Source organism: Halichoeres trimaculatus, unplaced genomic scaffold (assembly GCF_033239565.1).
Source record: "Halichoeres trimaculatus isolate MK-OKI-2021-1 unplaced genomic scaffold, fHalTri1.1 fHalTri1_scaffold_5, whole genome shotgun sequence".
Taxonomy (NCBI): domain Eukaryota; kingdom Metazoa; phylum Chordata; class Actinopteri; order Labriformes; family Labridae; genus Halichoeres; species Halichoeres trimaculatus.
Window position 1 is genome coordinate 12,938,791 of NW_027437183.1, and position 13,994 is coordinate 12,952,784.

Consider the following 13,994-nt stretch of genomic DNA (forward strand, 5'->3'; position numbering starts at 1 on the left):
TTAAAATAAGACAGAAACACTTGATAATACTTCTGTTTTTTGCAGTGTATGAGTTTCTGACAGATTATTTCCACTTGTTTCCACCTCCTGACATCCAGGCTTCATTTTGAACTGACCTCTGACCCAGCATGCCACAGGCCTCCTCACATGGCTAACTAATCATCCATCCATGAGTGTGTGTGTGGATGTTTGTATCTGGGAGCTCCAAGGCCCTGTGCCGCTCAATTAGTGATGTTTGACCAGTGGTGCATGTGTCCGTCGATACGCTCCCCCAGTCTCTCTTCCGTCCACTTAGGTTTCAGGCTTACGTTCACCTGCTCGTATCTCCGCTCGACTGTTTCATCAGTGTCAAAGCGTGAGTCACTGATGACTTTGTCACAGAAAATGCTGCAAACCTCACGCAGAAGCATATCCTGCGTGCTGAGCTCCTCAAATCATCAGGAAGTCCCTCATATCTCATTCTACATTCCTCGAATACACAGTCTGTCCTGGAGGGGTCGACCTTGGCACAGGGCCATGAGACCTCGACATAACTGCACGAACACAAATGTGTCCCATGCTGACACTGACGTGTTTTCCCTGCTTTGAAGCGTATGGGTCCCATTTGTTGGTGTGAAGATGGAGATAATGTAGTTTACAGCTTACAGCAGACATGCAAATGTAAACTGGTCAGGGTCTGAGTTTAAGTCTTAATAAGTTGTCCAGAAACGCTACTGCACACATTTTGTTTTTCTCCTGCCACTTCTGAAATCTGTGAAGAAAATAGATCAACTGTTAGTAACTGACAGTTTCAATGAGTAAATCTTACTGTTTATTGTGATATCAAGTTTTGTTTTTTTTTTTAATAAAACCTAGGGGTGGGAGAAGAAAAATCAAAATCAATACATAGGAAGTTTTTGTTGTGTTTGACAATATCAAAATTGGGATTCTTTGTCAAAAAAATTTGAGGTTTTTTTTTTCGAATTCAGATTCCTCATTTCATGTTTTGTTTATAGACTGGATTGGAAAAAAAGTTACCACTCTTCTCCAGCAGAGGGTGAAATGTTTCTCTCTGACTCACGTGATGTGCATTTTAATATGGTTTCTGATATAGTCTGTAGACATGATCATCATCATTTAACTTTTTCCCATGGTTTGGTGTTTAAAAAGCAAACAAAAAATTGCAAAAACAATCAAAGACTCGCAATTTAAATCGAATCGGTACCCCAAAAATTGCAATAGAGTCGAATCGCGAGAATAGCATATCGTCCCAGCCCTAATAAAATCCATGCTTGCATTCAGGTTACAGTTTAATATTCCTGGTTATCTTAACCAGTGAGATGGATCCTTAATGGAATAAAAACAACAAATTGTGTTGTTTCTGATTTCAAAATATGACCACCATTTATTTCATTATTACTTATTATGATGAAGTTTTTGCAGAATGCAGATCAGCGAAAGGCGCTAACATTGCTCAACAGTAGCCTAGCGAGGCTGCCTGCAGTGTCTGCAGATATTATCTGTTTTTCTTTATCAACCCAATGAGCCTTGGCATCAGCCAATGCTGGTTCTCTCAGTTTATCAGCAGTTTATCAGTTCATTTCTTATTTATGTACTTATTTAAGTAGATAATCTGTGATTGAAGATGATACATTCATATTCTTAGCAGCCACAGCCAACATATTCTCAGTAATGACACTCAGTCGACACTATCCAAGCTAATTCCCATACAGCTTCATTTTCTGCCACCAGCAGCTCGTACGCACCAACAACACTTAAATAGATTGGGAAAGGTCAAGAAGAGAGGATTTTATCGAGTGGACATAAAGGCGGACATTTTTAAACCCTGCGTCAATAATGTTAAAAGAGTGAGTTTGAATGTTGCAGCACTTTTTTTACACCAAAAATCCTCTCCATGCCAAAAAAAAGGACATTTTTTCTTCTCCCTCTCATTTGTTTAATCTACAAAGTTTTCAGAAACAACATTTTCAGAACATTTTTATTACAAACAAATGTTTAAAGAATAAATGTTTTAACAGCCCAAACTTGTTGACATCAGCCCCGTGTTGTATTTATTGACAGCGCACCAGCATCAAGCCTGCTATTTCCTGTTCAGTGATCTGTTCATCTGTTTATCTTTGGTAACATCGCACTGATCAGACAGTTCAGTTATCAGGAGCCCTGCATCAATTCTGTTTCACCTTTGTTATTTTAGTTTCTTTTTCCTGTCTTCAGTTTTTCTTCTGACTCAGACCTTTTCAGAGAAGCTCATCTGGCTCACTCTGACCGTCTCTTCGTTGTGTCTTCCAGGCCTCCAGTCCCAAGCTGACCACTCACTGCTCAGATATCCAAGAAGTCCGTCGTTGCAACCGTCTGGAGATGCCAGACAACTTAAACACATTTGTTTTAAAGGTATGTGCTGGTTTGAACTACATGAATCACATTAAAAAGGATAACAGTGGCAGTTTGAAGACTCTGCCCACTGGATTGTTTACATCCACGTTTCTTAGATCTTCAACCTCTATTCAACATGAGGAGGAAACAGGACAATCGGTGTGTCATATCACTTCATAACAAAACTCCTCAAAGAGCTCGATTTAGACCATGTTGGTTTAGATTTGGAGGAAAATCCACCTAAACTTTGTCTCCTAAGTGTCAAACAATCAAACCACATGTAGAGTTGGAGTGTGGATGTGAGAATGTGATACATTCCTCTTCTTGCACAGAGAGTTAGCTCATAGCTGGGAGTATAAGTTTGTATTTTTTCAAGTTTTCATGTACAAAAATTGTTTGATTTGATTTGATGCAGAAACATGCCTGTTATGAGGTCTACCAAGATTTTATATCCACAATATGTCCTGTCACAGACTGGTGTGATGAATCTAAATCATTTCAACCTTTATTCATCTTAAATGTTTCACAGCTGAAACAATAAGAATCTGAACTGTGATTCAGGTCACTGTGGAAAGTTTGCTGACTTCAAATCTCACACTTAAGGAGCCGAGTCCAACAGCACAAGGAATTCAAAAGTTAAATAGAGTATTATCAAAGAAAACTCCTTCATGTCTGTTTTTTTTTCCAGTTCATTTATTCAGCTTTGTCAGAGCCCGATATGTAACAGCAACCAGAAAAAAAAAACTGTAACAAGATGCTGAATCTAAAATGAAATAACTCAGTTATATTTCAGGTCATTGTTACAAATCTGGCTTCCCCAACATTTCTGCCAAACACTAATCTCCTCTGTTATGGATGAAGTAATATCTCACTTTCTAACAGCTCATTTCAAGGTGTTTCAACCTGTTTGACCTCACCTTTGATAAACAATGGTTTACTCTGTATAAGGTGTGTTGTTTAGTCAGTGTATTTGCACCAAGCTCACCACAGCTCATATTGGATTCTATATTAGCTCTTCAGCTTTAGCTGCTTAAAATCTATAGAATGAGCAAAGAAATAAAGGAATGCTAACTTTCTAATATGCTGTCAGAGTTTGCATTATAACTAGGGATGGTAAGTACTGGTATCGGGTATCGGGCCAATACCAGCCTTTTTTCAAGGTATTGGTACTTAGGGGCGATACCAGCAGCAGATAATCAAGACAAAAAATCTTAAGTTGAGTAAGGGGCCGTTTACATGACAACGGTTTTTAGGTGAAACGCACAAGTTTTGTCACATTTCAGCCTAGCATTTACACGGAGACAGCATTTCAGCTGACCTAAAACACAAACTTTTAAAAACGGCCCTCGGACTGGAATGTTTCTGAAACGCTTCCAACACCATTGTCATGTAAACAATAAGCCGGCGTTTTCAGCCGAAACGAAGACGCCACACTTCGCTCCGCGCTTCATGCATACAACAGGACAATAGTACCGTTGTTACAATCGTCGAAAACTACCGTGTTGTGCTTGAGCTGCTGAGTCTGCTGAATCTGCCGACTGTCTTCCAACAAAATGTGCATCTGTTGCTCCACTCTTGACCAGCTCAACTCTACTACTGGAGATCTCCCAAAAGCGGCTTCTGGACAAGACAGTTATAGCATCCCCTGCAGGCCTGGCATGCTAACTACAGCATTTTCAGTCCATCGGAATCTCCTTGTAAACGCAGTTTTTTTCCCACTGCGTTTTAGCGTTTTCAGATGAAACGTTGTCGTGTAAACGAGGCCTAAGTCCTCCTCCCCAGTAGTTGCAGCTTCTCACTGCAGTTTGACACCACAGCAAATGTGCGTCAGGTCCTGTTCAGACAACATGAATGAACCAGGGAGAGTTAACTGTTTAACTGTTTAATTTTGCACTTTTGTTAATTTATTTCAAAAATAAAAGTAAACTCAAAGAGTCGTTAGTGTTTTATTTTGTACTTAATGTCAGTGTGACTGTGCCGTCTTTGATCAAATTGATGTGTCACTGTGAATTAAAATGTTATCCATCAAAAGTTGTAGTAGTATAGATACTCATTATCGGTGAGTACTCAAGGGAGTACTCGAGGGAGTACTTGTACTGGTATCGGTCTGAAGAGAATTGGTATCGAACATCCCTTGTTAAAACATTTAACAATGGACGTGTAATGTTTATACACAGATTGATGCAGCAGTATAATGTTGTACGGTCCAGCTTCTGTACAACAATCTATGGAGATTAACATCCTCTCTGTCTCTGCAGGTTAATCGAGGTAGTCTGATATTTGAGACAGACAACGACCAGCAGGTCAGCTCCTGGACCACAGAGCTCAAAGAGTGCATCAGCAACAGGTGAGATTTTTTACTTTGGAACAAACTCACAGAACTTTTTAGTTTTCTGAGGATGAATCAAACTAAAGCCTGAAGCTAAAACTCATTTTCAACCTGAGTCCCCCTACACTCACCCACCCACACACACACACATTATGTAAGAGAGGCCTTCATCATCCTCATCTGTCTATTCACGCTGCATTTCTCAGAGATTCAGAGTGGAAATATTTTTCACTTGGACTTTGCCTGTGTGTGTTTTTTTCTTCTTGTGTTTGTGGGCGTGCTGGATGTTTACTTGTGCTGAGGTATGTGTTTGCACATGCAAACATACCTGCTGGAGGGCTCTACCGACTGGAGCAGGTTTCAGTCTTGTTATATTTGGAATATTCCTGGAAATAATCATTCATCAGGCTCGTTTGTCGACTTAATATTTACACTGAACCTTTTAGAAGTAACACATCTGGCGTAGGGGAGGACTCTGTTTGGACTTGAACGTTGTGCAATAAATGTAGTTTGAAAAGGCAGCTGAACTTTCCTTTACTGACATTTAATGTTAAATTTATTCAATTTGGAGAGCGGTGTTAGAGTTCTGGTTTTGTGTGGATGTTATGATTACTACAGCATTCTTCATTCTGCCTGTGTTTCCTGTCTCATCTCTAATTATCACAAGGTAAAGCTTCTTTAAATCTATATTTCCGTAAAATTATCCAAAGGGACGACGGTTTCTATGAGGATAAGCCGAGCTGCCTACATGGAGCCCATTTTTTAAAGGGAGGATTTGAGACCATTTTAAACAAAAGTTGTACTTTAGAAAGATGAAAAACATTTTCTGTACATATTACAGCTTGATGATAGTGTTTCTGAAAAGCTTTTATGACTTTGGATGGATGTTTCTGAGTATAAATATCTCTGAATGTGTGTTGTTTGTGCACGTGTGCAAGTATGTGTCACTCTGTGAGAGGAAGTGTGGGGGAGGTCTTTGAGACACGGGGGAATCTCAGGACCTTTCTCATTTCTGCAGATGTCTGGAATGCTCTCATGGATACATACACACACACACACACACACACACACACACACACACACACACACACACACACACACACACACACACACACACACACACACACACACATACTGAGTCAGTCTGCAACCCAGTGAACAGTCACCAAGGGAGGAAGTGAGGTCTGACTTTCCTCTGAAATCCCGTCTTTATTCAGAGAAACCACAGGCTTGTCTGCCACATCAACAAAGTTGTGCTCCAATAAAAATTAAGTTTTATCCTCACAACATGTCCACGCAGTGTTTTTCTTATGCTGCAACGAGGCTAAATAAAGAGTCCTGGCTGAGCTTTTCTGCTTTACAACATTAGCAGTTAGAAAAAACGATAAGGACCAGAGCGGTTTCATGAATCATGTTTTCAAGGAACTCATCCTGTCAGCGTCTGAAGAGAAACCAGGTGCAGCTAAGTTCGTTTTAAGGAAGTTTCTCTTTCACTTGAACTTTTTCCATCAGAGATGAGTTTCTCTGACGTTGGTGCCACATTATCAGCTGTATGGTGATGCAGTCTAACCTGACCTTGTGTAAATGTTACACATGTCTGATGTTGTGAAGCAAAATATAAAATACATGATCACTCTGACTTGTTGGACCGACTGGTGCTCCTGAGGGACGGATGGAGAATCAAAGATGGACTCCCCGCTCCTAAAGGCTAAATGTGAAGTTAGATCAGGACAACTTGAGGCAGAAGAGTCCACATATGTGAGGTTGGAGAGGAGTGTCGTCTCGTTTGATCTACTCTAGGAGAGAAACTTCAATTTCAAGCTGGCAGACCTTTGAGTGAATGTTTGCATTCTTCTGCTACAATTATCAGTCCTCTGGTCCAAGGACACCCAAACACTGGCCTCATGCTTTAAATGATAGCACATGTGTGATAGGCACGCTGCCCTTGCTCACTGGAGCAATCCAGTTAAAAGTACAATGTGTAGAAATGGGAATATTAAATGAGATGGCACTGATTGTTGAGGGAAAGAAAGCTTCTGTGAGGCATGAGCCATGTCGGGTGTTTATAATTAAAAATACTGATCAAAACACATTTTTTCAAACAAACAGCTATCACTCTCAATAACTACTGCCTGGCTTTAGTTTGTCTCTTCTGGGCCACTGTAGAAACATCTAAATAAGAAAAACAAAACCTTCATATTCAAGTGCTTTCCCACTTGTTTAAAGAGGGGGTATGGTGCTTTTTTAGGTGTTATCCTGTCACTCTGGTACCTTTGTAGAGGCTTTACATGATTTACAGCTCAATAAGTCCTCATTTTTCTCACACTGGTGTTTTAAAAAACTTATTTCAGCCACTGTCTGAAACACTCTTTTAAGCTGCTGTCTCTTTAAGACTCCCTGCTCCACAAACCCCCTTACTTCTTATTGGCCGGCCTCTGGAGACCTGACGGTGGCCAAACAATAGACAGGACTTGGTGTTTGGGTCCCATCCCAGGACATTTTCATCAGTTTACAAACAGATTCAGCATGTAAACATGTAGCAGATGTTACTTCTCATCACGTTTGAAACACTTTAAATTTTAAAGAAGGTTGTTAAACTCATGTATTTTCTGTTTAGATTATCAGTTAGAAGATCTGCTGTGGAAATGTTTTCAGTGTTTGTTGTTTCATTCTTCACCATGAGATGGAAAACAGACATTAGTGCAGTCATTTAAGACGAGTTTAATTACTCCTCCCCTTAAATTTATAGTAGATAATGACCAGTGTCAACATGTTATATTATTTTCTTAAGATAGACACAGATTATAACAGACTTAAGTTTCTCTTTAAGGAATGTAACAAAAATAGTTTTAATGTTGAGTCTTTCAGCACTTTTTACACTTTTTTAAACTCCCATCTTTCATAACTTATTTTTCTTGAGTAATATGTCTTACAAAAATAAGAACAAACACACACACACACACTCTCAGAGAGAAGAGAAGAGACCTGTTTTCCTGTTATTCAGCGAACAGCAAACTCAAGTCAGCATTTTAGCAGGATCTACTCCGGCTTCCCTCTTTAACCTTCCCCTTCTGATCCGAGCACCAACACACTCTTACTGTCCGTTCATCCTGTCTTGTTGTGTGTCCATGTGTGTGTGTGTGTGTGTGTGTGTGTGTGTGTGTGTGTGTGTGTGTGTGTGTACATGTGTTTGATGTGTGCCTGTGCGCAGTGAAACAGAAGAACAGTGAGTCTTAGTTCAGATGTGTACTGGTGAACTGGACTCGCTTCCTGTCTGTGCTCAGTGTCTTTGTGTTCCTGCAGCCTGCTGTTTCCTCCACGTTCACTCAGCCCACCGCACACACACACACACACACACACGCGCGCGCGCATATGCACACACATATTTCTCTCTCTTTTCTTCTCCCCATCGTTGCTACCCTCCCTCCTGCTGGTATAAAAACTGTGATGTGTAGGATTCAAACATGTTTAAATCCTGTTGGTTCCTGTTTCTGGAACTGTGATATCTCATTTCCACATCATAAAAAAAAAACAAGCTGACCTCTCAGCTCAGGCAGAACTGAAGTCTTTACTTTGACATACCATGAAGTACATGGAGGAAAAAGTGACATGAAATCTTCCTGGATTTGACCTATTTTCCTCTTCAGGTGGTCGGTAATGAGAAAAACACTCATCTGTTCTCTTCTTTCAGGTCGAGCACTGTGGAACTGGAGCCCCTCCCCTCCCCAGCTGACAGCTCTGCTCCGGCCAATCACAGAGGGAGCTTGGAGTTAGGGGGTCAAAGTGAGTGGAGGGATAAGGGGATGTTGCATCTGTAAAATCATCTTTAAGGGAAAGTTTTTCTGAGTGGTTCCTAAAATGTTCAGTTTTATAAGCATGTCGAAAAAATGTGTTTGTTCTTCAGCTTTCTGTAAATAAACACACCCTCCACCTCCTCTGCTCCTTTTGTACGAAAACTCTGACAGTCTTTATAATGAGGAAAATGTATTCCCCCTCCGCTCCTTGGTTTCCTCCTCCAGGTCCGGTCACCTTCACTACCCCAGAGCAGGTTGTCCAGAAGACAGATCACTTCCTTTTCTCTTACCCTTGGTTCCACGGGCCCATCTCCAGAGTAAAGGCGGCCTACCTGGTTCAGAGCTCCGGACCGGAGGGGCACGGAGTGTTTCTGGTCCGACAGAGTGAGACACGCAGAGGAGACTACGTCCTCACGTTCAACTACCAGGGGAAAGCAAAGGTACGGTAACTGTGGGCTAGCAGAAGAGAGTTTTAAAACCTCTTTCATAGTGAAACATGAACACACTCAGCTAAACGCAGTCACTCCTGATGACAGAGTGAAGGAAAAGAGCTCTACACTTCTCTCCAGTCTCACCTCTCGGGGTGTTTCTCTTCTCCCCGTCTCTGCAGCACCTGCGCCTCTCCCTCACAGAATGGGGTCAGTGCCGGGTTCAGCACCTGCGCTTCCCCTCTGTCATGGACATGCTCAGTCACTTTCGCCTTTTCCCCATCCCGCTCGAGTGTGGAGCTGCCGGGGCCGTCACGCTGTCCAGCTTCGTGGTCGCGGGCTCCAGTCCTCCATCGCAGGGTGAGACTCCACCTCCCACGTCTGTGTCACATCTGTGTGTCAGACTGAAACATGATGGATGTTTGGGTTTGTGGGGATGGGGGTGGGGAGGAAAGTTTTTTGGGAGAGCTTGTCTGTCTGTCTGTAAACAATATTACTCAAAAAGTATCTTGATAAAATTTTCAGGAAATGTTTGAAATGGGATAAAGAAGAAGTGATTAAATTTTGGAGGTGATCCAGATTACTGTCTAGATCCAGGTCTTTTTTAAAGGATTCATTATCATTGTGAGATAGGGCCATTTACACACCATCTGTGTATATAACTCCACTATAAATGGTCGGATTGCTTTGCAAAACAATACAAGACAACGCAAGATAATTTCTGACAGATGTAAAAGTATACTAAGATCCAGAATATGAAATATGTACTGGGTCATCATAATTTTCATCACTGTCAGGTAACAAATTATCCTACAAACCTGCAACTAACACCAAATTGTAGCAGACAGTCTGCTGAAAGGGAGTATAACATTAAAGTAGAACTAAAGCGTTGCGTGACAATCACAATATACTTGGTGGAGGTCTGCGCTCTCTGAGTGTTTTTCTTGATATGTTTGTGACAGCAGGTATGAAGTCTGGTCGACTCTAAATTATCCTCTTTTTTTATCGTTTGGTCGACTGATGTTGAAACTTTCAGGAAGTTGAAGCGTTTTCATACTCACCAAAACTTTTATGTCCTCTTTTGTGTCCTCAGGTCAGCTGTCAGGCGCCCTCCTTGTCCCGTTCTCCCTCCACAGGTGGAGCTCAGAGCCCAGCCTGGCTCACTGCAGCCTGGCCCGCAGCTCCACCCCCAGCACCACCTCCACCTCCGGGCCCAGCTCAGTCTCCCACACAGGGACCCACTCGTCCACTCGCACCAACTTCACCCCCAACCCTCCTCCCTTGGCCCCGGCTCCTCTGCGTCGCAGCGAATCCGTGGGCAGGAGACCCCTGCTCCGCCACCATCCCAACCCACACCTCCCTCACCGGGACTCGGACTATGAGCTGGAGCCCGATCGAGGGCGCAAGCGGGCGATAGACAACCAGTACATGTTGCTCTGACTGACAGAGTCACACACCTCTGTCACCTCTTACTGACAGCTGTCACACAGGAGCACGCACACACCCTTCACACACTCCTCCACCTGCACCCAGCTTCATGTGGGCATGTGAGACTCTGAGAGAGCGCAGGATGCTAACGCCGTCACAGCAGACTTGTAAACTTCAGCGAGCATATCTCTGTCTGACTGACGTGTATTTGAAAACACACACACACGCTCACTTTAAGAGTGTGTTACCAGTGTCAGATCCTCACAGCCTCCCCTGAGTGTCCACAGTGAATGTATTTTGGGAGTTTTTCCACCAGTGTTGAGCGTGATGATGATGATGATGATGATGATGATTATGATTCTAGTTTTATGATGTCGAGGTTCTGGGAGAGAGGAGGAGCTATCCTCCTAAAACATTATTTTGAAACGCTCGTTTTCCTCTGAACTCACAGAGGCACGCCTGATTTAACATGTTTGGCACTTAACCTTTACTAATGGTAAGTAACAGCCTGTGAAATCTGTTAAATCATGTGCTCCATTCAAATATTTATAAGACATTTACTCCTCACACACACGCCTCTGTGAGGAGCGCACTCCCACCTTTTTGTACAAACACCAATGAAAAGCACTCGATTTCGAGTGGGACACTCATTAGATTTTTCCTCCTGTTGCTAGAATTATATATTTAAGTGCACGGCGCTTTCAGTGCACTTTGGAAACAATGTGTATTTTTTTCTATACACAGATTCTTTTTGTAGAAAATTAAGAAAAAGTAAAAAAGTTGGTTGGAGTCCGTTGGGAAGCTGTTCATAAAAACTGATCGTTTTTCGCCTTCTTCAGGATTTCACATCCAGAAAGATTCTGTCGCAGCTGTTCTCAGCTGTTTCAACCAAAGGCAGTGGAAGCATGTCGCTGTTCGACGCGTCTTTACTGGCGTCTGTCAGATGATTTAAAGTGTGATCCGTGGAGCTGATGTGATTTCAAGCAGCAAAGGCACAAAATGAACTTCATAGAAATAAGCTTTACATGGAAAAAATAGTCTGCCACAAAATCCCAGATGTAGGATTTAACCGAGCCGTCCCGCAGGCTAGTTGGAAATTATTCAATCAGTGTTGTAACAGTTTGTTAAACCAGAATCAGAGTCACTTTTCCAGACAGATTTTTTTTTAACATTTCAAGTCACTAAAGGTGTTTTGAGCCACAAAGTTCAAAGTGTTGATTATCTTTTAATGGAAGAAAGAAAAGCTGTTGCATCAGATCATCAAAGTGTTCAAACCACAACAATTACAGCCGGGAAGTTTTTCAAAAATCAACATCTGAGAGTAAATATTTTATGAGTGGACATAAAGGCTTCACTCCAAGGAGCAAGGAGAGAAAAACACTCCACACACTTAAACAAAGAGTCAGCTATTTAACACACACTCACACTCACTCGCAGGGTTTGTCATCTCAGCTGAGTGGGCTCAGAATTGAAGCCTTTCTCAAAGCTGTTGTTGTTGTGGTTTGATAAATCATCATGTGATCATAAAAGGGCTCTTAAAAGTAGACAAAGGCATGATAAAACTCCTCACACACACACACACACACACACACACACACACACGTGCCTTTTTAGATATGAGCATTTATTTTCCTACATCAGGAGAAACCCTGTTTCTAAATCTACTTTTTCAACTTTCATACAGAAGCATCCTCTCTTTACTTTCTACTTCGCAGCAGCAGCCGTTATAAAAAAAACAAACAGGAGAGACTGAAAACAAAATATTTTTATATTTCTATTTTCTCTACACAAAGAGGTGTCATCGTAGTTTTCACGTCCCTGTGTGCTTCAGCTGGGTTTTATCCTGAATTAATAATTTGACGTGCCTTCTGTGTTGTCGCCCCCTCTTCTTCTAAAAGATCCAAACTTCAGTTGGAAGCTGCACAACGCTCAACTCAGGAATGACTTTAATTGTTGGGAGCTACATTTTTTCAGAGGTTGTTTCAAAGACTTCATCCAAAAGAAAAAAAAAGAGTTTTACCAAAGCAAGCTCTCCGTATACCTGGTGTCTCAGCTCTCCCTTCCTCACAAACATTCAGAGCTGGTTACCGATCCAAAGTGTGGTGAACCGTCACTCATTTTCCAATACACCGTTTCTGTAATTTAGTTTAATACCTGGCGCTTCTTCCATTCGCAGCATGCTTGGTGTCGTGTGTTTAACCTCTAACTTTGCTTGAACACTAACTTTAGCAGCTGATTAAGATTGACCTTCAGAGCTTCACGTAGGGTTTTGATCTGATTCTGTCTGTCTGCCTTCACGGCCTCTCTATCATGCTAGTTTCCTGTTTTTATTAAGAGAAATGCTTCTTCATTTCCTCAACAAACACGGCCAGAGTAAGTTTGCTGTGATTACTTCTCTTGTTATGCAATAAGTCAGCTTTGTGTACCAAAGGGACATTTTTACAATGGTTGTGTAGTTCTCTTTTATGTATCATCGTGATCAAGACTGACATCATTAAATTGTTGTAAGGGGAACAAAAACAAAGATGTTTTTGGCAAAAGTACGGTTGATCTTCCTGCCTTTATAAAGCCAGAGTCTTATCAAGTCCCTGGACACATCTGTGTCTCATTTCTGCCCAAAGAAAGCAACGGTAAAAACTAGGATTTTAACTCTCAGTCCCCTCTCTTTGCTGATTTATTTTCTTTCTAGGGAGAAGGACTGTGCCTTTGCCAGAAAGCTGCTGTTGCTTTTCCCCTTTTGGAAAGGTCAGGGTGTGATGTGGTGTAGTGCAATATCAGACAGATGCCCAGTGCTTCACACCTTTTTGTGTACGTAGGGAACATTCAGAGGCTTCTCCATGAATGAATAATTGAGCGTGAATGCAACGTTTGCACCTGCGCGTAGACTGAAGAGAAAATGTTTGACAAATGCCAAAGTTCCCAGGAAGAAAAAGGCTGATTTTAAAACCAGGGCTAGCACATTTTTTTCTTGCTTTTTGGCTTCTACATTTGTTTCATGGTTTCACTCCAGACTCTCAGTGAATCCCTGTGTACCTCAGGATTCTTCAAATCTCAGCATCCACTCCAACAAACAGCCTTTATTTCCCTCCTTTTGTTATATTTTTGAAATGTCCAGTTGATGAATGTAATGTGTTCTCAATACTGTTCATCCTGTTTGTTAACTTTCAGCACTGTAAACATTCCATTTCAATCCAACACCCCCTCAACAGCCAACAACAGCTTTAAAATCTCTCAATGTGTTCGCATCCCCTTCAGTAATAAGCATCTAAATTATATTAAATATATATCAACTGTATATTTGACTTTTTGTAAAATAAACCTAACCAAAAAAAGAAGCTTGGTCTGTTTATTTGTGTCTCAGAGCAGAGCGAGATGTCAGCTGACCAGTCTGTTAACACATTCAGAAATTGTGTTTTATTTTTATTGAACAGTCATGCTCTTTAGTTTTAACTTGAGGAAATTGTCAGGGATGTCCTCAGGCGCTCAGGACACAATCAGGATGATATTTAAACTCTTCAAAAGCAGAATTATTACAAGCCTCTGGGAAACTTTGCTCCTCTAGGTAACATTTCTGTCAGAGGATTTTCTGAGGCGGGAACACTGTGTGAGGAGATCAGGAACAGAGTGTGTTGAGTGAATAAG

General features: G+C 41.6%; 1 protein-coding gene across 2 annotated transcripts in view; it reads left to right on the top strand.

Annotated features, from left to right (window-relative positions):
* Window positions 1–13,688, top strand: part of sh2b3 (SH2B adaptor protein 3) — a 59,189-nt gene extending 45,501 nt beyond the window's left edge. For both annotated transcript variants that reach the window (XM_074670809.1, XM_074670808.1), the window contains exons 3-8: window positions 2,290–2,391; window positions 4,632–4,720; window positions 8,394–8,485; window positions 8,722–8,936; window positions 9,107–9,284; window positions 10,018–13,688. In XM_074670809.1, coding sequence (XP_074526910.1) covers window positions 2,290–2,391; window positions 4,632–4,720; window positions 8,394–8,485; window positions 8,722–8,936; window positions 9,107–9,284; window positions 10,018–10,364 — 1,023 coding nt within the window. In that variant the 3' untranslated portion in view covers window positions 10,365–13,688. The remainder of the gene's footprint in view (window positions 1–2,289; window positions 2,392–4,631; window positions 4,721–8,393; window positions 8,486–8,721; window positions 8,937–9,106; window positions 9,285–10,017) is intronic.
* The last annotated feature ends 306 nt before the right edge of the window (window positions 13,689–13,994 follow it).